The 17,849-nt window shown below is 42.6% G+C and overlaps 1 protein-coding gene across 8 annotated transcripts in view; it reads left to right on the top strand.

Annotated features, from left to right (window-relative positions):
• The window catches only part of utrn (utrophin), a 162,729-nt gene that overhangs the window by 3,374 nt on the left and 141,506 nt on the right, over positions 1 to 17,849 (top strand). For 5 of the 8 annotated variants that reach the window (XM_068577614.1, XM_068577615.1, XM_068577611.1 and 2 more), the window contains exons 1-5: positions 6,353 to 6,434; positions 13,934 to 13,995; positions 14,913 to 15,005; positions 16,083 to 16,160; positions 17,517 to 17,609. In XM_068577614.1, coding sequence (XP_068433715.1) covers positions 6,353 to 6,434; positions 13,934 to 13,995; positions 14,913 to 15,005; positions 16,083 to 16,160; positions 17,517 to 17,609 — 408 coding nt within the window. Of the gene's footprint in view, positions 1 to 6,352; positions 6,435 to 13,933; positions 13,996 to 14,912; positions 15,006 to 16,082; positions 16,161 to 17,516; positions 17,610 to 17,849 lie in introns of those variants that run through there. The other 3 variants (XM_068577613.1, XM_068577619.1, XM_068577612.1) reach the window with 1 other exon arrangement.

Genomic DNA, 17,849 nt, shown 5'->3' with positions numbered 1-17,849 from the left:
ACGAAATTGAGGCCTGTATGTAAACTGAAATAATAGCAGCAACCAACTTAAAAGCAGCAGTTCATTGGTATGTTATTTCACTGCAATGTGCACCTGGAATTCATCACATAAATGCTTATGTTGGCATCAAAAAGTGGTTGTCTGCCACAAGCTTTTATTGAAATCTGCTGGACATCCTTCCCCAGTGCCCAATGCCAACTCCCCATCCTTGCTGTTTGTGTCTCCTGACTTTAAACTGTGAGATAGAAAATGTAATAATCAGAAAAGATGGTAGGTTTATCCGTCTTGTCCAGTCCATGATGTGCCAGCTTTCCACGCCCGTGCAGCCTCAAGAAGGCTGGCAGATTCCGTGCCGGCAGGAGTTTGTAATTTACGACTCTTTGGCTCCAGACCACAATGCTTTTTCTTACAAAGATTCAGGTTTCCCTAGCAACCCCAAAAGTAATGTTTTCTTTTCTGCCAAAGAGGCGAACATTTAGCACAGAGCTTAGCTGCACACTAAAACTACCCACAAAAAATTGCAGGGCACACTTCTGTCGAGGCCTTCACTAAAGTCTTTCTGGCCTCACGGAAGTTGGCTAAAATGAGATGTTCTTTTCTTTCATTCAGAGAGTATGTGGACTCTGAAAATCCAGGTCAAACCAGGGGGAACGCCTCACAATGAGGAACATGTGTAAAAAGGTTATTTGTTACTAGGACACATGGAATAGGCGTTGCTCTACCCGGAGCTTTAGAGGCCGATTGTTATTGATCCTGTGAAAGTGCAACTGCTGCGATGCGAAAGATTCAGACTGGAAGGTAGACGGTGAGAATGAGAGATTTGTAGCACACATGGGGCTGAAACATGGGCTAACAGAGGTGATTGACAAGCAGGTGTGTGTGTGTGTGTGTGTGTGTGTGTGTGTCCGTGTGTGCAAAAAGGTTTTCACAGCTGAGAGAAGCCTTGTTAGAAAAGCATTAGCCCACTTGTTCATCTGATCTCCAGCCGCCATGGGGGCGTGTTTAAAGGAGTGAAGTCTTTATTCACAACAGTGGAGTGTATGCTAAAACACCCTACGCGCACACACCTCTCTGTTTCGTCATTACTGCTGACTGTGCGAACACCAACCTTCCGGAGAGTAAACTAAATTTGTCATTTTTAACCTTTGTTTTAGTTATTCTAGCTGCTGTGTGTTCCATCTGTAAACTAGCACGACTAGATCACCACTAACGATGGAGGTCATCAAGCTAGACTGTCTGTCCCCCACACACACACACATGTACACTCATGCCCCTTGAGGGGCGTGGAGAGGGGGTGAGGGCGGGTGGCTCATGTTTTCCAGCGTGTCAAGTAGTTATGCAAGCTCGCAATGGACCAGGGAGAGAGAGAGACACATGTGCGGCGAAGAACTGTGTGAAGCTGGAGAAAATGGTGCTTCTGGGAAAATTAACTCTGCTTTGGTGGGAACTTAACTGTGTGATTGGCGGGTTTACACATAACAAAAGAAAAATCCCATCTTGCACCTGTCGTGTTAGCGCCACACATAAGTGCTGTTTTTTTCCTGCTCCATTTGCAGAGTTAGTAAGATGTCGCGTTTCAGTATTTTTCAGCATACGCCGCTGATGAAGACATTATAGTCACTGAAAAGCTTTACTAGATTGAATAATGTTGAAACAATATGTCGATGGAAGTGTCTGAGTTATTAAGTAAATACATTTAGTGGTTCCTGCTCCTCACATGTGAGTATTTGCACTGTTTTTTATGAACATCTTCTGGCAACCTGAAGACATAAACTCGACCTCATGACAGGTACATATATTGTCATTAAACTGACTTAAATCTTACAGAAATGTCTCCTGACGACCTGCAGTGAAAGAACCATTACCTGTAATCGTCTCTGTTGAGAAACAGATGTGTGTGGTTTGGAAGCTGAAACGGATGTTAAAGAGCAGTGACAAACATTGTCTGACGAGGTCCTGGTTGAATTATCCCATAACACCCTGAAGCCCTATCTACCTATCCTGCCCGTGCACTTCCCCTCCCCGACTCATTCCAGAGTGCAAACAAAGGTGAAAGGTCATATATCATCCACAGGGTTAAGGACTGTTGTTTAACAACCATTACACAGTATTGGACACTCACCTGACCTTATTTCCTCTCTGTTTTTATGTCACCTGAGAGCTCTGCAGGGGAAGCGCCTTCTCAAAACTCGGATCGTACAGCTCTCGTTACGGGACCTCATCTTGTTCTTCTTCATATTTCTATTCTCTATTGTTTCAGATATTTTTCTTTCTTTTCACTCAGAACTCTCCCGTGTTATTCAGTGATTGTACATTTTTAAATGTGAGAGCATACCAGCAGTAGCAGCAGTCCCGAGCAACGTGCTAAAGATTTGGTGGGTGACTCCAGCTCCCTGAGTGTACAGCTTTAAAAGGGCTTGACTTTGTTGAATTAGTCTTATATTTCTATCATTTTCACCCATTGAGCTACCCAGAGACCTAACTACTCATCCAGTATATTTTAAGCGTGACATGCTGAATGATGAAATTGCATCTTGTTGAGTTGGAAACTTTTTTGTCAACCTAGTGTTTGTTGTGCTGGTGAGTAAACTAAAGCGTGTACTAACGTCTAACCCTTGTGTCTTATGAGAGAATGGGAATGTGAGGGTGTGGTGGGATGACTTCTCTGAAGTTCTGTCACCATACTTGTTCAAGTACATGTCATTGATCCTTATTTCTCGCCTTGGCTGCTGGCAGCAGGCTGTACTGAGTATTAACAAAAGTTTCATCCGCGACAGTAAAAACTTTCTGTCAGGGAGTGCAGTGGTATGCATTGTTATGCAAATACATAATGATGGGTGTGCATCTGCATGTGTGGGTAGCATGGAACACAAATCAAAACAAAGAAGCTTTCACTGTGGCCGCCCTCTCGTTCTGAGATGTGATGACCTGAATTATTTTGTTTTTTTCTTTGCCTCTGGTGTTCCAGCTTCACTTTCTTGTATGGGTCTATGGTCAGTGAGATTTCTCATGAGCATCTTTTGACTTTGAGGAAGCAAAGTGTCCGCAGGGAATGCAGCTATGCAGCTATGCAGCTGGATATATATATATATATATATATATATATATATATATATATATATATATATATATATATATATATATATATATATATATATATATATATATATATATACGCACGCACATATCTATTTGCTTTTTGCTGGATCTGACTGCCTGGGAAGTGGAAGTGGGAGGAAGCAAGCGCTGCAAAATTCAGGCTGGAAATTTGGGAATAGTACTGGCCAAAACATCTCCCCTGGGTGTGGTCGTCTGTGGGACTCTGCCTCTTTGGTCCATGTGACTGTGTGTGTGTGTTTAGACACCACGCCCAGCTGACATTTAAACTCCTCTCGAGAGGGCTAGAAATGGCAGAAAATGATCAGTGTTGAATGTTCCTGTGGTTTGTTAAACACATACAAACCAGTCTCCTCTTAACTGTCAATCTCCTCTTTCCAAAGCCAGCACTTCTCGTTTAAATCCTTCTTTTAGCCACTGTTCTTGGCTCAGTATGGCCACAAAGCCATGTTGCCCAATCTACCTTCTGACCCCTCGCATGACAGGATTTACTAAAACAAAAAAAAAAGGCTGAGGCCCAAAGAGTTTAGATTAACCATTTAATGCTACACAAATGAGCAACTAATACATTCAATAAATCTAATTATATGACGTTTTTCTTATATTCCTGATTTTTTTTTTGTCCTTTTAGTTCTTAATATGTTTGTGTTACTTCTAGTATTCATGGGCTACAACTAGTTGCATTGTGCAAACTTTTTAAAGAATTCTGACAGTTAAAAGTGGAAAGGAAACCAAAAACTGAACCATCACAATTGTTTTTTTTCAATATTGCCTCATGGTTGTCTGGAAAAATAGGACAAACTGGGTGTGAAAAGGTCTCGGGTCAGCCAAGGACAGTGTGGCTCCTTTACATGTTATGCACCTCCACCAAGAGGTTTTGAGGTTTCAATTCAATTCATTTTGTATAGCCCCTTATCACACATTTGCCTCAGAGAGCTTTACAATCAGTACACGTACGACATCATTTGTCCCAGGACCCTCGCATCGGTTCAGGAAAAACGGCCTGAAAAATACCCTTAAATGGGGAGGAAAAAACTGTCGGGAAAGCAACAGAAGAGGATCCCTCTCCCCGGATGGACAGAAGTGCAACAGATGTCATGTGTAAGAATCCAACACAGTCAATGCATGTGATATGAACGAGTCAATTCCTGATTAGACCTCTGTATCCGTGTGTGTGTGTGTGTGTTTGTGAGACGCTCAGCCATGATTACTTGATCGCATCAGCCACTTATGGAACAGTATTTTAAAGGAAAGATCCACCCAAAATGTATTTAACAGCAACCATTTCCAGCATCCTACATGTTGTGGTCCTGTTAACTGCTGTGTGTCGGGTTAACAATCATAAACACATCCGTCACTGGAGGAGAAATCCCTTGTAAAACAAGCGGACAGTAGCCTCAATCACACCGGGTTGTTGCAACACAAGTTTCAGGGGTGTGACTGTGACTGCTCTTTTGTGACGGGTGGGGACAACAAACGGAAATCAAAGTTGACAATCAGGACAGGAAGCTGGCACAACTATAACATTAATTACATTATTTCATTACAAATGTCTGCAGGAGAGCAAAGATGGTGGACGTTTCTGTCAGTGGAGAACAGTGAAGGCTAATGGTGTAACTAGAAGACATAGATATGCGACTGTCCTTGATCCTCCATTTGTTTTTGATGTTGTCTAAATCTTGCGCGGTTTATTGAGCTTGTGGGCGAGGAGGCTTTGGTGGTCAGCCGGCGGAGGATACACAGTCGGGGTCTTATCTTATCCAACTCTGAACCTTGTAGCTTGACATATTTGTTTTTGTTATTCTTTGTGACTCAGTGATAAGTTATTTTAAAACATACAGCAACATAAATACAGTGAGACCAACTATTTACCCAGGTTTCAATAGCAAACATCCAGTAAATGAGCCGCTTTAAATGCCATGTAAACTCAAGCGATGTTTGTGGTGAGACAGGAAAAACGTTTTTCCCCAACCATCAGTCAGACGTGGGATTTTGCTATTTTGTGTGTGTGTGTGTGTGTGTGTGTGTGTGTGTTTGTTTGTGTGAGAGAGAGACAGACAGAGATATTTTATGCCAGTGCTATGTACATATGCACTCACACAGCTTCGTCCAAGCAGTTTGGTGACGGATGCTCTCGGAGGGGGCGGGGGGGGGGGGGGGGGGGGGTGAGGATGGAATAACGGAGGAGGACGCCTGTCTTTGGGTTCACGACTGATGCAACCAAGTGGAAATTCCCTTTCGGTCTCCGAATCCTTCATTCCTTGCCAGATCTAGCCCCACCCGACCCTCGTTGTGACCAGACCAGCTGCTACAACTCTCTCTGGAAGGAAGCGGATTTCATTCAGTCAGACTCGAGGAAGTTGGTCACGGGTGGACCGGGCTGGTATTCCTCCTCCACTTCCCCTTTGAAGGAAGGAACAGGAGAAAACAAAACACAGGGACATTAACTTTCTCTCTCTGTGTCCCTCCCCCCTTCCACACTCTGTCCCTATTTCACCCTCTCTGTGGGAATAGAGTTGTTTGTTCAGTTGTCCCTCATTGACTAAATATGTCAATGAGCAAATGGACTCGGACCTTTGCCCTGTTCCCTGTTCCACCACTGGCTCTCAGACCGGCATTAAATGTCAGGAGTGGAGTCACAGTTTTGACTGCATGTCCTGCATTCATTTCCGACTGCGAGTCATCTCTTCGATTGTCAAAGGTTTCACTTTCATATAAATGGTAGAAAAGGAAGTGGCTGCTGGAGCCTGTGGGTGCCCAGTATGTTTTAGAGTTTAGGTCACTCTGGGTCATGTTTATCCGCTGTCACGCTTTGCGGCGTGGGAGACGGAGAGGCGTTGTTTTTTTCAGGGGAGAATCAGCTGTCAGTTGTATCATTTTGTATACACGCACAAACCTCTACGTCGCCTGTCACTCACCTTTTTGAGTGACCTGCTGAAGCAGACCTCTGGTCTTGTCACTCACTCCTCTCACCCTCCTGTGGAGTATGAACATGTGTGTGTGATGTCACATCTGACAGCGCCGCCCCAGCACCCCAAATAAACAAACCTAGCGTACTCAATAAATGCTCTCACGCCTCGACTTCCTCTTTCTCTTTTTTTTTTTTCTCTCTCTCTCTCACACTCTGTGTCTCTCTACCACCACCACCACCTTCTTGCCTTCCTGTTCCGGATTTGTTTCTTTTTCTCTCTCTGTCCTTTTTCTCCTTTTTTTGTTTAAAGACTTGCTTTCCATCATGAATTTAAGTAAGTGGATGTCGTGGAGAAAGCGTAACTTTTTCAGGAGGAAAGAAAAGCCTGAAAACAGTCTCGATCTCGGTAAGTGGATGAGCACATCTGTATAACTGTCCATCTGTGGAGGAGTTTTCCATCACAGGAAACTAAGCTGTTTATCCACTTAACTTGTCTGATAACTTAACAAAGTGTTCGGGCACTTTATCTTTTGAATTGTCCAAAAATGATGCTCTTAACATGCCAGAAGTTGTTCAGCGTTTCATACTCACACAGCACTTAAGTCCAAATCTCTAAAGCTTTATACAAAGATAATTATGTTTTGTGTGTGTGTACATGTGCGCGTGTATGTGTGTTCACCTCTCAATCTCCATATAGTTGCAGTTTCTTAGTGATGCGCTGTTTCTTTAGCATCTTGTTGTGGCTGGCATCAGGTTTTGTCTTTGAGAATGCTTTTAGATGCAAAAAGGTGAGTAAAAGTGAAAAAAGGTGAACTACACACATCAGACAGCACCTCTTGGTGAACCTCTCCACATTGTTGAGCTTATCTCTCTTGAAATCGCTGATATTTTAGATTACTCACGCGCGGGCTCCTGCGTGTTGCTTGCGACAGCTCTATTGTGTGACAGGGTTAAAAGTCTCCACGTCTCGGAGGATTTCCAGCAGATGCAGACCCGAAAGTTAAAGCCTCTACCCCACCACGTATTTGGGCAGTGATCTCTGGGTGATACCTTATTTGTCTCCCGTGCATTGTGCCTTTCTGCACGCTGGGATGGTGCCGAACAGTGTTTCTGTGTTTACCTGCGTTCGTTCCCCATCCCACGATGCATTAGAACTCCCCGCACTCGGCTTGCCCTGTCGTGTTCTGCTCTGCCCCCAATCTGTTTTCCTTTCATTGGCAGTGTCCCTCTTTCCCTCCCCTCTCGCTCTGCTGCAGCATTCTTCTAATCTTTACCTCCCTCGCCGGTCAAGGAGCGACAGAGACAGAGGAGAGAGGAGGAGAGTGAGGCGTGAATGTCAAACTCTGTTTTGTGCGATAACTCTTGGATTATCTCTCGCTATCTGGTTTTGCTTTTTGGGGGGCTTTTGTTGCTTCGTCGGTTCAGCATTGTGGTGGCTTCTGGTAAATGATGGCAGAGCATGGGCTCAAACTCAGAGGTAGGAACTTTTGACAGGTGTGTGTGACACACGGCTCGGTGGAAGCTCGGTGTGCTACAGGTGGGGCACTTTTGTGTGGAAGAGTCGGGCTGCAGACATGACGGGAAAATGCTGTGTAGATTCCGATCAAGGTGGATGCACGCTTTGAAACAGTTTGATATTGATGCTTTGAAAGATATCAGTTTCTAAAGTGTATTATCATGTCGTCTGTACGATATGTACTTTCTCCTTCTCTGCAGCGAACGCACTAAAGATGCCACAAGGTTTACGACAGATGTTATTTTATAAGTATGTTCCTGAAGATGCTCCTTTACGGAAGACATCCTTTTTAGACACTACACTTTCACAACTCTTTATTTTATTCTCATACATTTTTCCATCTTGGCTCACTTCTTACAGTTCATCAACTTGCTCTGACTTCACTATATTCCAGTACCTCTCACCTTCACTATTCTTGCTCACCCAGCACACCATAGTGATGTTTTTCATGCCGCTAAGTGGAGATATGGGTTTAATCTTTCTGGACGTTCTCAAGTGTTTACCTTACAAATTCCCAGATCTGAGCGAGGGAAGATTGTCAACAAGGCTGTGCCGGCTGAGACAAGCTTAGACAAGTGACCACTGGAGGAAGAGGGGAGGAATGCACGGGGAAATGAGAGGAATTCTATGTATTCCTCTCAACGTTACATAGTCAAAATAAAGCTCGTCTCTGCCATCCAAGTGTGAACTGGATTGAGTTTTATCTGCACGATTTTATTCATGTGAGCATATCTGAGGAAATGTGGAACTTTGTTCCAGAGCTTCTATGTTTAGTGATGGCCACTATTGACATTACTAGGGATTAAAAAAAGAGAAATTAAATTGTTTACAGGATATTGAACCTGTGTTTCTTTCCAGTGATTGTGATACTTGACATGTTTTTCTACATGTCTTGTACAAACGCAATACAGTAGATGTATATAAATATGAGTTCACAGATAATTACGATCCCTCTTTGGCATTGTGGAGATTGGTTTATGGCATTTTGCCGGTTCCACCTAAAGTTTTTTGGTCGAAGAGTTACACTCGTTGTCTTTTTGATTCCTCACAGTACATTTTGTGTGGACGCCCTCTGGCGTTTCTGTGAATAAAGCAGCGCACGGCGCATCGAGTGTAAACACCTCGGTTCATGCTGTGAGCTCTGCGGAGGCCAAGCGTGAGTATAAACAAAGCTCAAAGAATCAGTGCTCTGCTCTAAGCTGCTGCTGGTGCTGGACTGATGGACAACACAGCCAAAAGATGAGCCTCCTTTTGGACTCCCATCAAGTTTTTTTTATTTTTTTTAACGTTAGCAGCCTCTGCTTGTCCTTTTATAGCCAAGACATGAGCCTTCCTTGATGCTCCATCTCTAATGACCCCAGTAAATCATGTACAAAAAAAGGTTTAATTTTTTGGCGTAGTGACGCTCAACACTAGTGACAAGTTTCAAACAAACATTCCAGTTGTTTTTTCTGCCTTTTAAATGTTGAGTTACTTCATCTGATACTGGTGCTAAATGTATGGCGTCTCTGTTATTCATTCAGCGGCCACATGTGCGTTTTAAGCTTTAACAAATACACTGGATACATTGGAATAATGTAGAGGTTTAAGCTGTCAAGTATAATGTAGCTAAAGGTAATTGCTGCTAAACTTTGTAAATATCTCTATTTGTCTAATCTCTGAGCGCTCATGTTTACTGTGTGATGCTGCCGTGGAAACCCTGGTGGTTTGTTTGATTTTCACCTCCGTGCCTCCCCCCTTTTTCCCCCTTCTCCCGGCTGTGTGGTCACAGGCTCTTTCCACCTGTGAGAGGGAGGGATATACTAATAGACTGGAGCTGTATATTTTATGTGTCTGCTGTGTGTTCCCAGCTGGCCGCTCTGAGGAACATGTGTGTTTCTTGCCTGCTTATATCCTCGTTGGAGGTTTGCTGGCCGTTCATTTTTTTCAAACCTCTCGGTAAAGTCGTATTTATTTAATGTTGGTCAACACTGGGTCAAGGAAATGGGAGCAGTCAGGCACGTTTGGGAGATCATGCGGTATCTCAGAAGAATGTACTTGTATCTGGAAGCATTTTATCTTTGGTAGTTTTTGTGTGCATTCATCTTTTTGACCGAAACAGAAAGCTCTGCACACAGACTGCGAGCATAAGTAAGAGAATTCCTCTTGTTTTTTTTTTTTTTATAGAAAGGGAACCCGTCACAAAACATGACACACAACAGTTAGTTTGTTGTGTTGCGAGCGTGCATGTGTGTACATAATAATATATTGAGAGCATGTGCGGCGCTCAGTGAACTGTGAGAGGACACCAGTGGGATTACTCTTCCTGATGTAATCACTACTTCCTGTTTGGCTGTTGAGGAAGAGAAACATTTGTTTCTCAGCACATTTACTGTACGCGACTGCTCACACCAACGTGTGTGGCACCGCAACGGGAAATATGATTATTTGACAGGGGTTGACCGCTTAATAATGTGCCTTTCTTTGGTTTAAATATACTCTAAGATCATACGTTGACAGGCTTCAATTAGCAACAGCAGTGGATTTAAATTATAAGTTAGACACCAAGGAATTTGTGTGAAATCAGTGAACTGGACGCAGCACAATACTCAATATAGAAAATGGTCACAAAGAGGAACAAAACGTATTTGTTTTTCTTTTTTCCCCTGAATGTAACCTAAGCTGTCAGCATCTCTTTGGCCCGCTCATTCGAAGCCTCATTTAGTGTAGTTTTAAAATGAATGTTGACTCTCTAGTCATCGGTGTTTCCTGACCTCAGCATCACTTATTAGACTTAACCTCCAGGTACTGGATAATAAATTAATGTTGTGTAATGTTGGACCCTCTAACCCATCAGTCTGAAGCTTTAAGGACTTCCAGTCAGGTCTCTTAAACACAATCTCACAGACACACATTTTTGACCGCAGCCGATCTGACAGTTTGTTCACAACTAACCGTAGAAGTCATAAAAAAGTCAGCATGTAAAGAGGAATGCATAACATCCATGGCTGAAGTACTTTTGTTTGTGCGGATGTAAATGGTCATAAGCAAAGTGACTTAAGTGGACATATGTTATGGTGTGTAAGTGATGTTTACACGGACTCTGCTTGGTGAGGGTATTTTTCTCTCTCACACACACACACGCACACGCACCTGCCGCCGCTTTGATCCGTGCACCAGTAAGACATTCCTGTGCTGTGGTGAGTAGGAGCAGCAGACAGATGGAGGTGGAGCAGTGGATGAATACAGTGTATTGTCCTGTCAAGGTGGTACGGTGCAGAGCCCAGGAGACCTGAGCCCACAGGGACCCTCTCCTCACGGCCTCAGAGGCCCTCCTCAGGGTGCTGATAAGACTGTAAGGACAGGAGGCCTCCGCATGGGCTTTTTAGAAAAAGGAACATTCATATTGTGTTGAAAGCATGCTTGTCCGGCTCCTCGTGACTTGTTTCTCTCTCTCTTTGGCTGCCTCTCTTTATCTTTTCTCTCTCTTTCTCTCTCTCTCTCTCTCTCTCTCTCTCTCTCTCTCTCTCTCTCTCTCTCTCTCTCTCCTTGTTTTCTCTCCTTGTTGTTTTGTCTGCCTGTCCTTCATTCTTCCTCTCTCTGTGTCTGTCAGGACACGTTAAACCATTCCACCGGTAAGTTATCCACTGTGATTGATTGCCAACAGTTATTGGGCCATCTGTTATGTCCCCTACCCTTTTGTCAATCATGCTATCGTTTTATTTTTTCCAAAGACCCCATGACCGTCTTTGTCTCCTGTATCCTTTTCTCCATCACCTTTTTTCATTCATCACCTCCCTCAGCTATCCCCTCTTTGTCTTCCTCACCTCTTGAGAAAAAATTCTTTAGGTTTTATTGTTGTTGCCTGAGATTTATGTGAAAAAATAGGTCAACATACTCTCAAGAGGGCCTTTTACAGTGCTACGGTTCAAAGGCCTTTAAAGACAATGGCACAGGGAAGAGGACACAGTGCAAGTGTATACAAGTGTAGTTTCTCCTGCTTTACTTTACACGTAAAACTCTCACCCTTCCACAGATATAACCCTCCACATTCTTGTTGTCCCAGCCCCAATCCTCTTCTCTCGTCTTTTTGAAATTTCAGATCATCTAAAGAAATCATGTGTGCCTATTTCCCCCTGTGAATGTTACACATAAACGAGAATGTCAGATTATTCGGTCCTCACTTATTACATTGTCATGCCTGTATGCATATTTATGCATACTGTGAAACTTTTAGACAACTAAAGGGTTTTCACATTCAGTCAAAAGTTCAAAGTACCCATAAAGAACATAATTTCATGACCAAATTTTAAGAAACTGTCTGCTTCCCAATTCCTCAATCCAAAATCACATCTGTCCCGTAAAGGGCTTAACTCTCTGTACACCATTCAACACTTTTTCTACTTAGACCCTTCGTAGTTCCAAGAAAATCATATCTCTCGTCTAGTCTAGTCTCGTCCCTTCGACCACCATTTATCTCATCCTCTCACCTCTTCACCTCGCTCCCTCTCACCTCTGGCCTCTGTTTGCAGTACATTCTTGCTTTTATGCCCCTTCTCACCCAGCCAGCGGCGGTGTGCGCGCGCACACACACACACACACACACACACACACACACACACACACACACACACACACACACACACACACACTCCCCAAACAAAGAAGCCGACGACTGTTGGGGCTGGTGATCATAACCTCTGACCCTTTGTTCAGTTCATGGTACTTTACACAGCGGCTACTTGAATGACAGTGGCAGTTTCATGCTCACACACATGGTCCTTTTTTTTGCACCTCTGTCCAAGACTGTATTGTCTTGTAAATTATTTTCTTTTTGACTCCACCAGGTGGACAATTGTGAGATGGAATGACAACATAATGAAAGGATAGTTTAGGAGGGTGAAGTACAGGAACACGGCAGGCTGACATACATATTTATCTTAGCTGCAGGTTCTCTGACGGACCACACTTGTTGCCTTGTACTTTATCATTGAGGTTGTTGTTCTGTATTTGACTGTGGAAGTTCATACGGCTGCTGAACTTGGTTGAGGAATGTTTGTCTGCAATGATTTGATGTTCTTGTCTGGAGTTTAATGATCCACCACGCTACGTCCTGTGATCGTTGATTACATGACTGCTAGAGAAATTCACTTTGAATATTTTCACAATGATACTTTTGAATTAGATTTCAGTCATTTGTGAAGCATATTGATCATCACATGCTGACAAATGCCCGTCCAAAGTATGTATGCAACCGTTTTTTTGTTCACTGATTCCAATTTCCAAACTTTAAAGTTTAAATACATTTTATACATGCAAAAGCCAACCCGGTACCAGTGCTCCCTTTTTAACAATTCTAAATCTGTATAATACGTTCTTTCTGCAAGGGAAAAAAAAGTAATAGGAATCAAAGGGATTCGGTTTACTAAATTATGGGTTTGTAGAACATAATTGAATCCTCACACCTGAGCAGCCGTAATCAGTCCATGTTTTGAATAATTAGTTTACAAATTAGTCTGCAGTTTTAAAATGCATTTGTTAAATTAGTGCTCATAGATAAACTGTCTCATCATTTCCTGGGCATATGGAACTGGATTTTCCACTTAATTTATCACGCATCTACACTGCAGAGATCACCTGCAGAGGCCTCTTCTATAAAGGCTTTCTACTTGCACAGTTTGCGCCACCAAATCTTATCTTCAGTTATGTCTCAAGCTAAAATAAATTGTAAAGATATAAATAAAGTCTTCATAATTAAATGGATAACTTTACTCCATATTCTTTTAAATGTGGGACAAAGTGTAAAAATAGTTGTCTAAGTTAAGCCCAAGCCTTTGTTTGGGCTACTCTGATCCATGACAGTAGCCAGCCATCGGACAGGCACATCAAAGCAGCTGCTGCTCTGCCTGACGCACGATGAGGTCTTATTGGAGAGCCATGTTGGGGAGAATGGAGCAGCAGGGAGGGAGTCGAGCGTGAAGATAATGTGACATATTTGTACATTTGGATTCAGAGACCAGAGGAACAATATAAATGGGCAACGACTTGTGCACAGCTACAGATCGGTTTCCTTTAGTGACACAGCACACCTTTTGACATTTGCTACAAATAATCAAACACCCTCCTGAATACGTTGTGTTGCTGCAATCTTCTGGTGTTGCAGCCACATTGATCGTGATGCTTTTAAGCTGTGACGCCTCCAGCTACAATAACCATTTACCAGCATGCCAGCGGGAGAGTGAATTTGGCCAGTGTGTTCCTGAAATAAAGCAGTGAAAATGGACTTTGAGTGTTAACAATGCTCATTGCTGTCATCATAAAACTGACTGTACCTTCTGATGATGTCCAATTTTTTAACCACCTGTTGATCAAACACCATTTTAACAACCCTTCTTTATTGTCCTCCACAGATGAGCATGATACAGTACAGAAGAAAACGTTCACCAAATGGATAAATGCACAGCTCTCCAAGGTAACGTGAACGACTGTAGACCGGTTCAAGTGCCAAACTTGACCTGCACTGCTTAAAACGGATTAGAAAATGCAAGTTTATTTAGAATGAAGCTGATTTATGACGGAAATGGTGGGACTATATCAAGGCTTTCAGTTAAAACATTTTGTCTATTTCTGATGAAAAGTTGTCCCTGCAGACTTTGACTTTGTGTTGATTCCCCCACTAAAGAGGCGACAGGCCTGCAGCAGTATAGCTTTGCTGCTAGCAGGGATAGCAGCCTAAACTGTTGAAATGTTGAAATGTTGCATTGTGAAAATGTTGTTGTTACTCTTATATTCTATACTTGAATACTTCTCATCTTAACGTGGTAAAATTAAGCACAAACCTTAATTGCAAATGTTCAGGACAACAAACTAAACATAATTTGGTTTGATGCATGTCGTCGTTCATTACTCTACCCGGCAGCAGTTTCCGTCAGAGCGCTCATGGCTCCTCGTGTGTGGTCCTGTTTTTCTCTCTCATCATTCTCATAAGCACACTATTTACAGTTCTGTTAAATATACTTAGTAGATTGTAGCAACTTTGAAGCTCTTGAATGCTCTCATGCTGGGGTTCCCCTCCTCTCTTCAATGCTGACTGCCTGATCCAATGGTGATGGGATATATGTTGTGATCAATATCTTAAAGGGAGAAAATTGCCACTTTTTAAGGTCAATTAAAGCCATGTGTGCTCTAGTGAAAGCTGAGAGATCCTGCTTCCGTTTATTAACCTTGAAGTACAAATATATATGTGTGATTGTTTTGGCTTGTTTATTGATTGCTGTAACAACATCTGGATTATTTATTGTGAGCTGTAGCCACACTCTGCAGCTCTCATCAATGGCGCCGACACATTGTAGACTCAACCTCACCTGTTCTGCTGTTTTTTCATATCAGACGGGGAAGACACCCATCAAGGATATGTTCTCTGACCTGAAGGATGGGAAGAAGCTGCTGGACCTGCTGGAGGGTCTCACCGGCACTGTACTGGTGAGTTTGTAGTTTGTGTATATTAAGGTTTGCGGACCTTTTTTCGCACAGTAGCCCAAAAAATATTAAGAAATACGTAATTTGACCCTAAAGTTCTGGAGATTTGTATTAGTTTACTTTTTCAATACTTGTTCAAAGGTTTTTTGGGGACATGGACAGGCTTGTATCGCTAATAAAATCCAGTGTTCTTGTAGCTGTAACATGACTGCTGCATCCACTTAAGGCAGTGCAAGCAGCTGCTTTAGCTTAACTCGAATGCAAACATTAAAGCCACTCAGAGGATCTCAGCAGATAGTTTCAATGCTTGAATAGAAACAGTTACAATAAGAGCAGACTTTCCCTCCATTTCATCAACTATTGTTTTGGATTGTAGTATTTTCAGCTTGTAAGTTATTCCTCACCAAATATTTTGGTCAACAGAAGATTAGGGGGTAAATTATTACTTTTCCCCAACAAACCCTATCTTAAAAAAAGAGTTGCTAAACATACTGATAAAACATGTTGATAAACAGAACAGTGTTCGTCTTTATACATGTATGTCTACAGTGACCAACCATGCGCTTACCAGCACATATTTAATTTTTTTTGGGGTGTTCTTTTTTTAATAACTGTGACCTCGATGTTCAACAGCGTATCTGCTTTCGAGCACCTGCAGCCACACTAAGTGCCAACTGCCTCCGTGCCATACATTCAGGCACATACATGTGCACACACTATCTCTCTGATACCAGAATACTAATTCTATAATGGGGTGCTAATGAGTGATTGAGTTATGTGGGATCTTAAAGAGGATTTGCAGTCGGCAGCTATTCATCCTGCCATTCTTTCCATAAGTCGGCCTGTGGACACTGCTGATAGGATAATGGCTGTAATTAACGTATGGAGAGAAACACTCTGCTGAGTGATGACATTCCTCTTCTTGGTGTAGCAATGCCTCACATTTTTTCACGAGTGTGAATAAATAAATGAATAAATGTGTATCTCTGATGATTTAATAAACTGCCGAAGATTCCTGCAGGCTCATGATAACACTGAACAAGCTGTCACCTGATCAGTGTTGTGTTTCCTGTTCCTCAGACCAAAGAGAGAGGCTCAACCAGAGTGCACGCGCTCAACAACGTCAACAAAGTTCTTCAAGTCCTGCATCAAAACAATGTGAGTATCTGGTGTTTTCTGCTTTTTTGGAGGTGGGGGGGCTGACAGCTGCTGTTGACGGATGATTTTAGCCACATTAGGTACATCGGTGGTTCCTAACCAGATGTTATTCAGGTCAAAGAGTCTGCAGGGTTTTATTTTAGCATCGCACAGCCAGAAATAAGGAACTATAATGAACTGTAAACTCACCTGCTGCTGTGTTGCTGAAGTGAAAATCCACAAATGCTTTAGCCGTGGTACATGTGATACGGTCACACACTATCCTAGATTTGTACATTTCTATCCGGTTTAAACGTGTCATTTTGTCTATACTGAGTTTTGTATTTTTTTTTCTGCATCGACGCTTCGCTCCCTCGTCCTCTGTGTACATTGGTTGGTCTTAATGCTGGGGCCGTAGCAGTGGGAGATAATGTATGCAACCCCTTCTGCTGGTTTCTCTCCTGCAAGAGCCAGATACTGGCAGCTGGCAGCGAAGGCCAGAGTCTAATGCCTGGAGAAAATGAAATGATTAAAGTATAGAAACCACATTTATTATTGAAATGCTAATTTGCTCTCTACTCTGCACTTTTATCATGTCTCTAAAGCTGCATCTAAAGAACTGGAGATAATTGTGCACAGGAGTGTAATTGCAGTCATTCACTCCTTCAAATGACGAGAGGTTAGGGTTCAGTTTGGGAAAATTTGAGTTCACGGGACAATATGTTCGAGCTTAGAAGTAGAGGATTAAAACACACAGAAGTATAACAAACTGTATGTGTGGCGCAGAGTGAAAAAGTCACAGAGAGAGAGAAGGGATAGTGTGGCAGGATGGAGCTCATTGGGACTCGAAAAGGGTCAAAGGTCAGCTCCGCCGTAGACAGAGAGGTCACCTTTTTAGTTTGACCAGACACTTGACCTCATGTTCCACTCGGTGCCTCCATCCTCTCCAACATATTTATATGTAATCAGTCCTCACTTGGCCTCACCTCATATGATTGCTGTCTGACAAGGCTGCTGACACGCTTCATAGGTACCATTCGAAGCGTCTAATTAGGGTTGTACAATCCCCTGTGTGGTGAAAATGCATAGTTCAGATGTGTTCAGCTGTTTTACACTCATGAACATTCGAAGCAATAGTATGTACACAACTTGATTAAGAAAGTCATGTGTTACTTTGTGTTTTGCTGTAAGGGTTCGTGCTGTTACGGCTTCATTTGGAAAAGATCGTATAATTACAGCAAACAAAAGACTTTCTCTGCTTTTCAACTAATCTGCTCAAAACAGGAATAATTTCTACTTTACAACGAGTACCCAACCTGTGTTATTTGTTATTTATTTTCAACAAGCCGCTCTCTCATCGTCTGTCATTTCTCTCAGGTTGATCTGGTAAACATAGGAGGGACAGATATTGTTGATGGGAACCGCAAGCTGACTTTGGGCCTCATCTGGAGTATTATCCTTCACTGGCAGGTGAGCACACGCTGTTCTTTGCTTTTCACTCACATCCTGTACACACACACACACTCACGCACACACACATGCACACAGACTACTTAATGTTTGCTCGGAAATGAACAATTTATCATTAATAATCCTGAGGCATTCAAAATACAGATGATGGAAAATCATTATAGATGTGCACACGTGCGTGTAAGCATGTGCACATGTTTATCATCCATTGCTTTGTGTAAGTTTTGAAGGAAAATATAG

This window comes from Clinocottus analis, unplaced genomic scaffold (assembly GCF_023055335.1).
Source record: "Clinocottus analis isolate CAN_PGR_092001 unplaced genomic scaffold, fCliAna1.0.p SCAF_15, whole genome shotgun sequence".
In the NCBI taxonomy this organism is placed as follows: domain Eukaryota; kingdom Metazoa; phylum Chordata; class Actinopteri; order Perciformes; family Cottidae; genus Clinocottus; species Clinocottus analis.
This window is presented reverse-complemented; position numbering and strand designations above follow the sequence as displayed.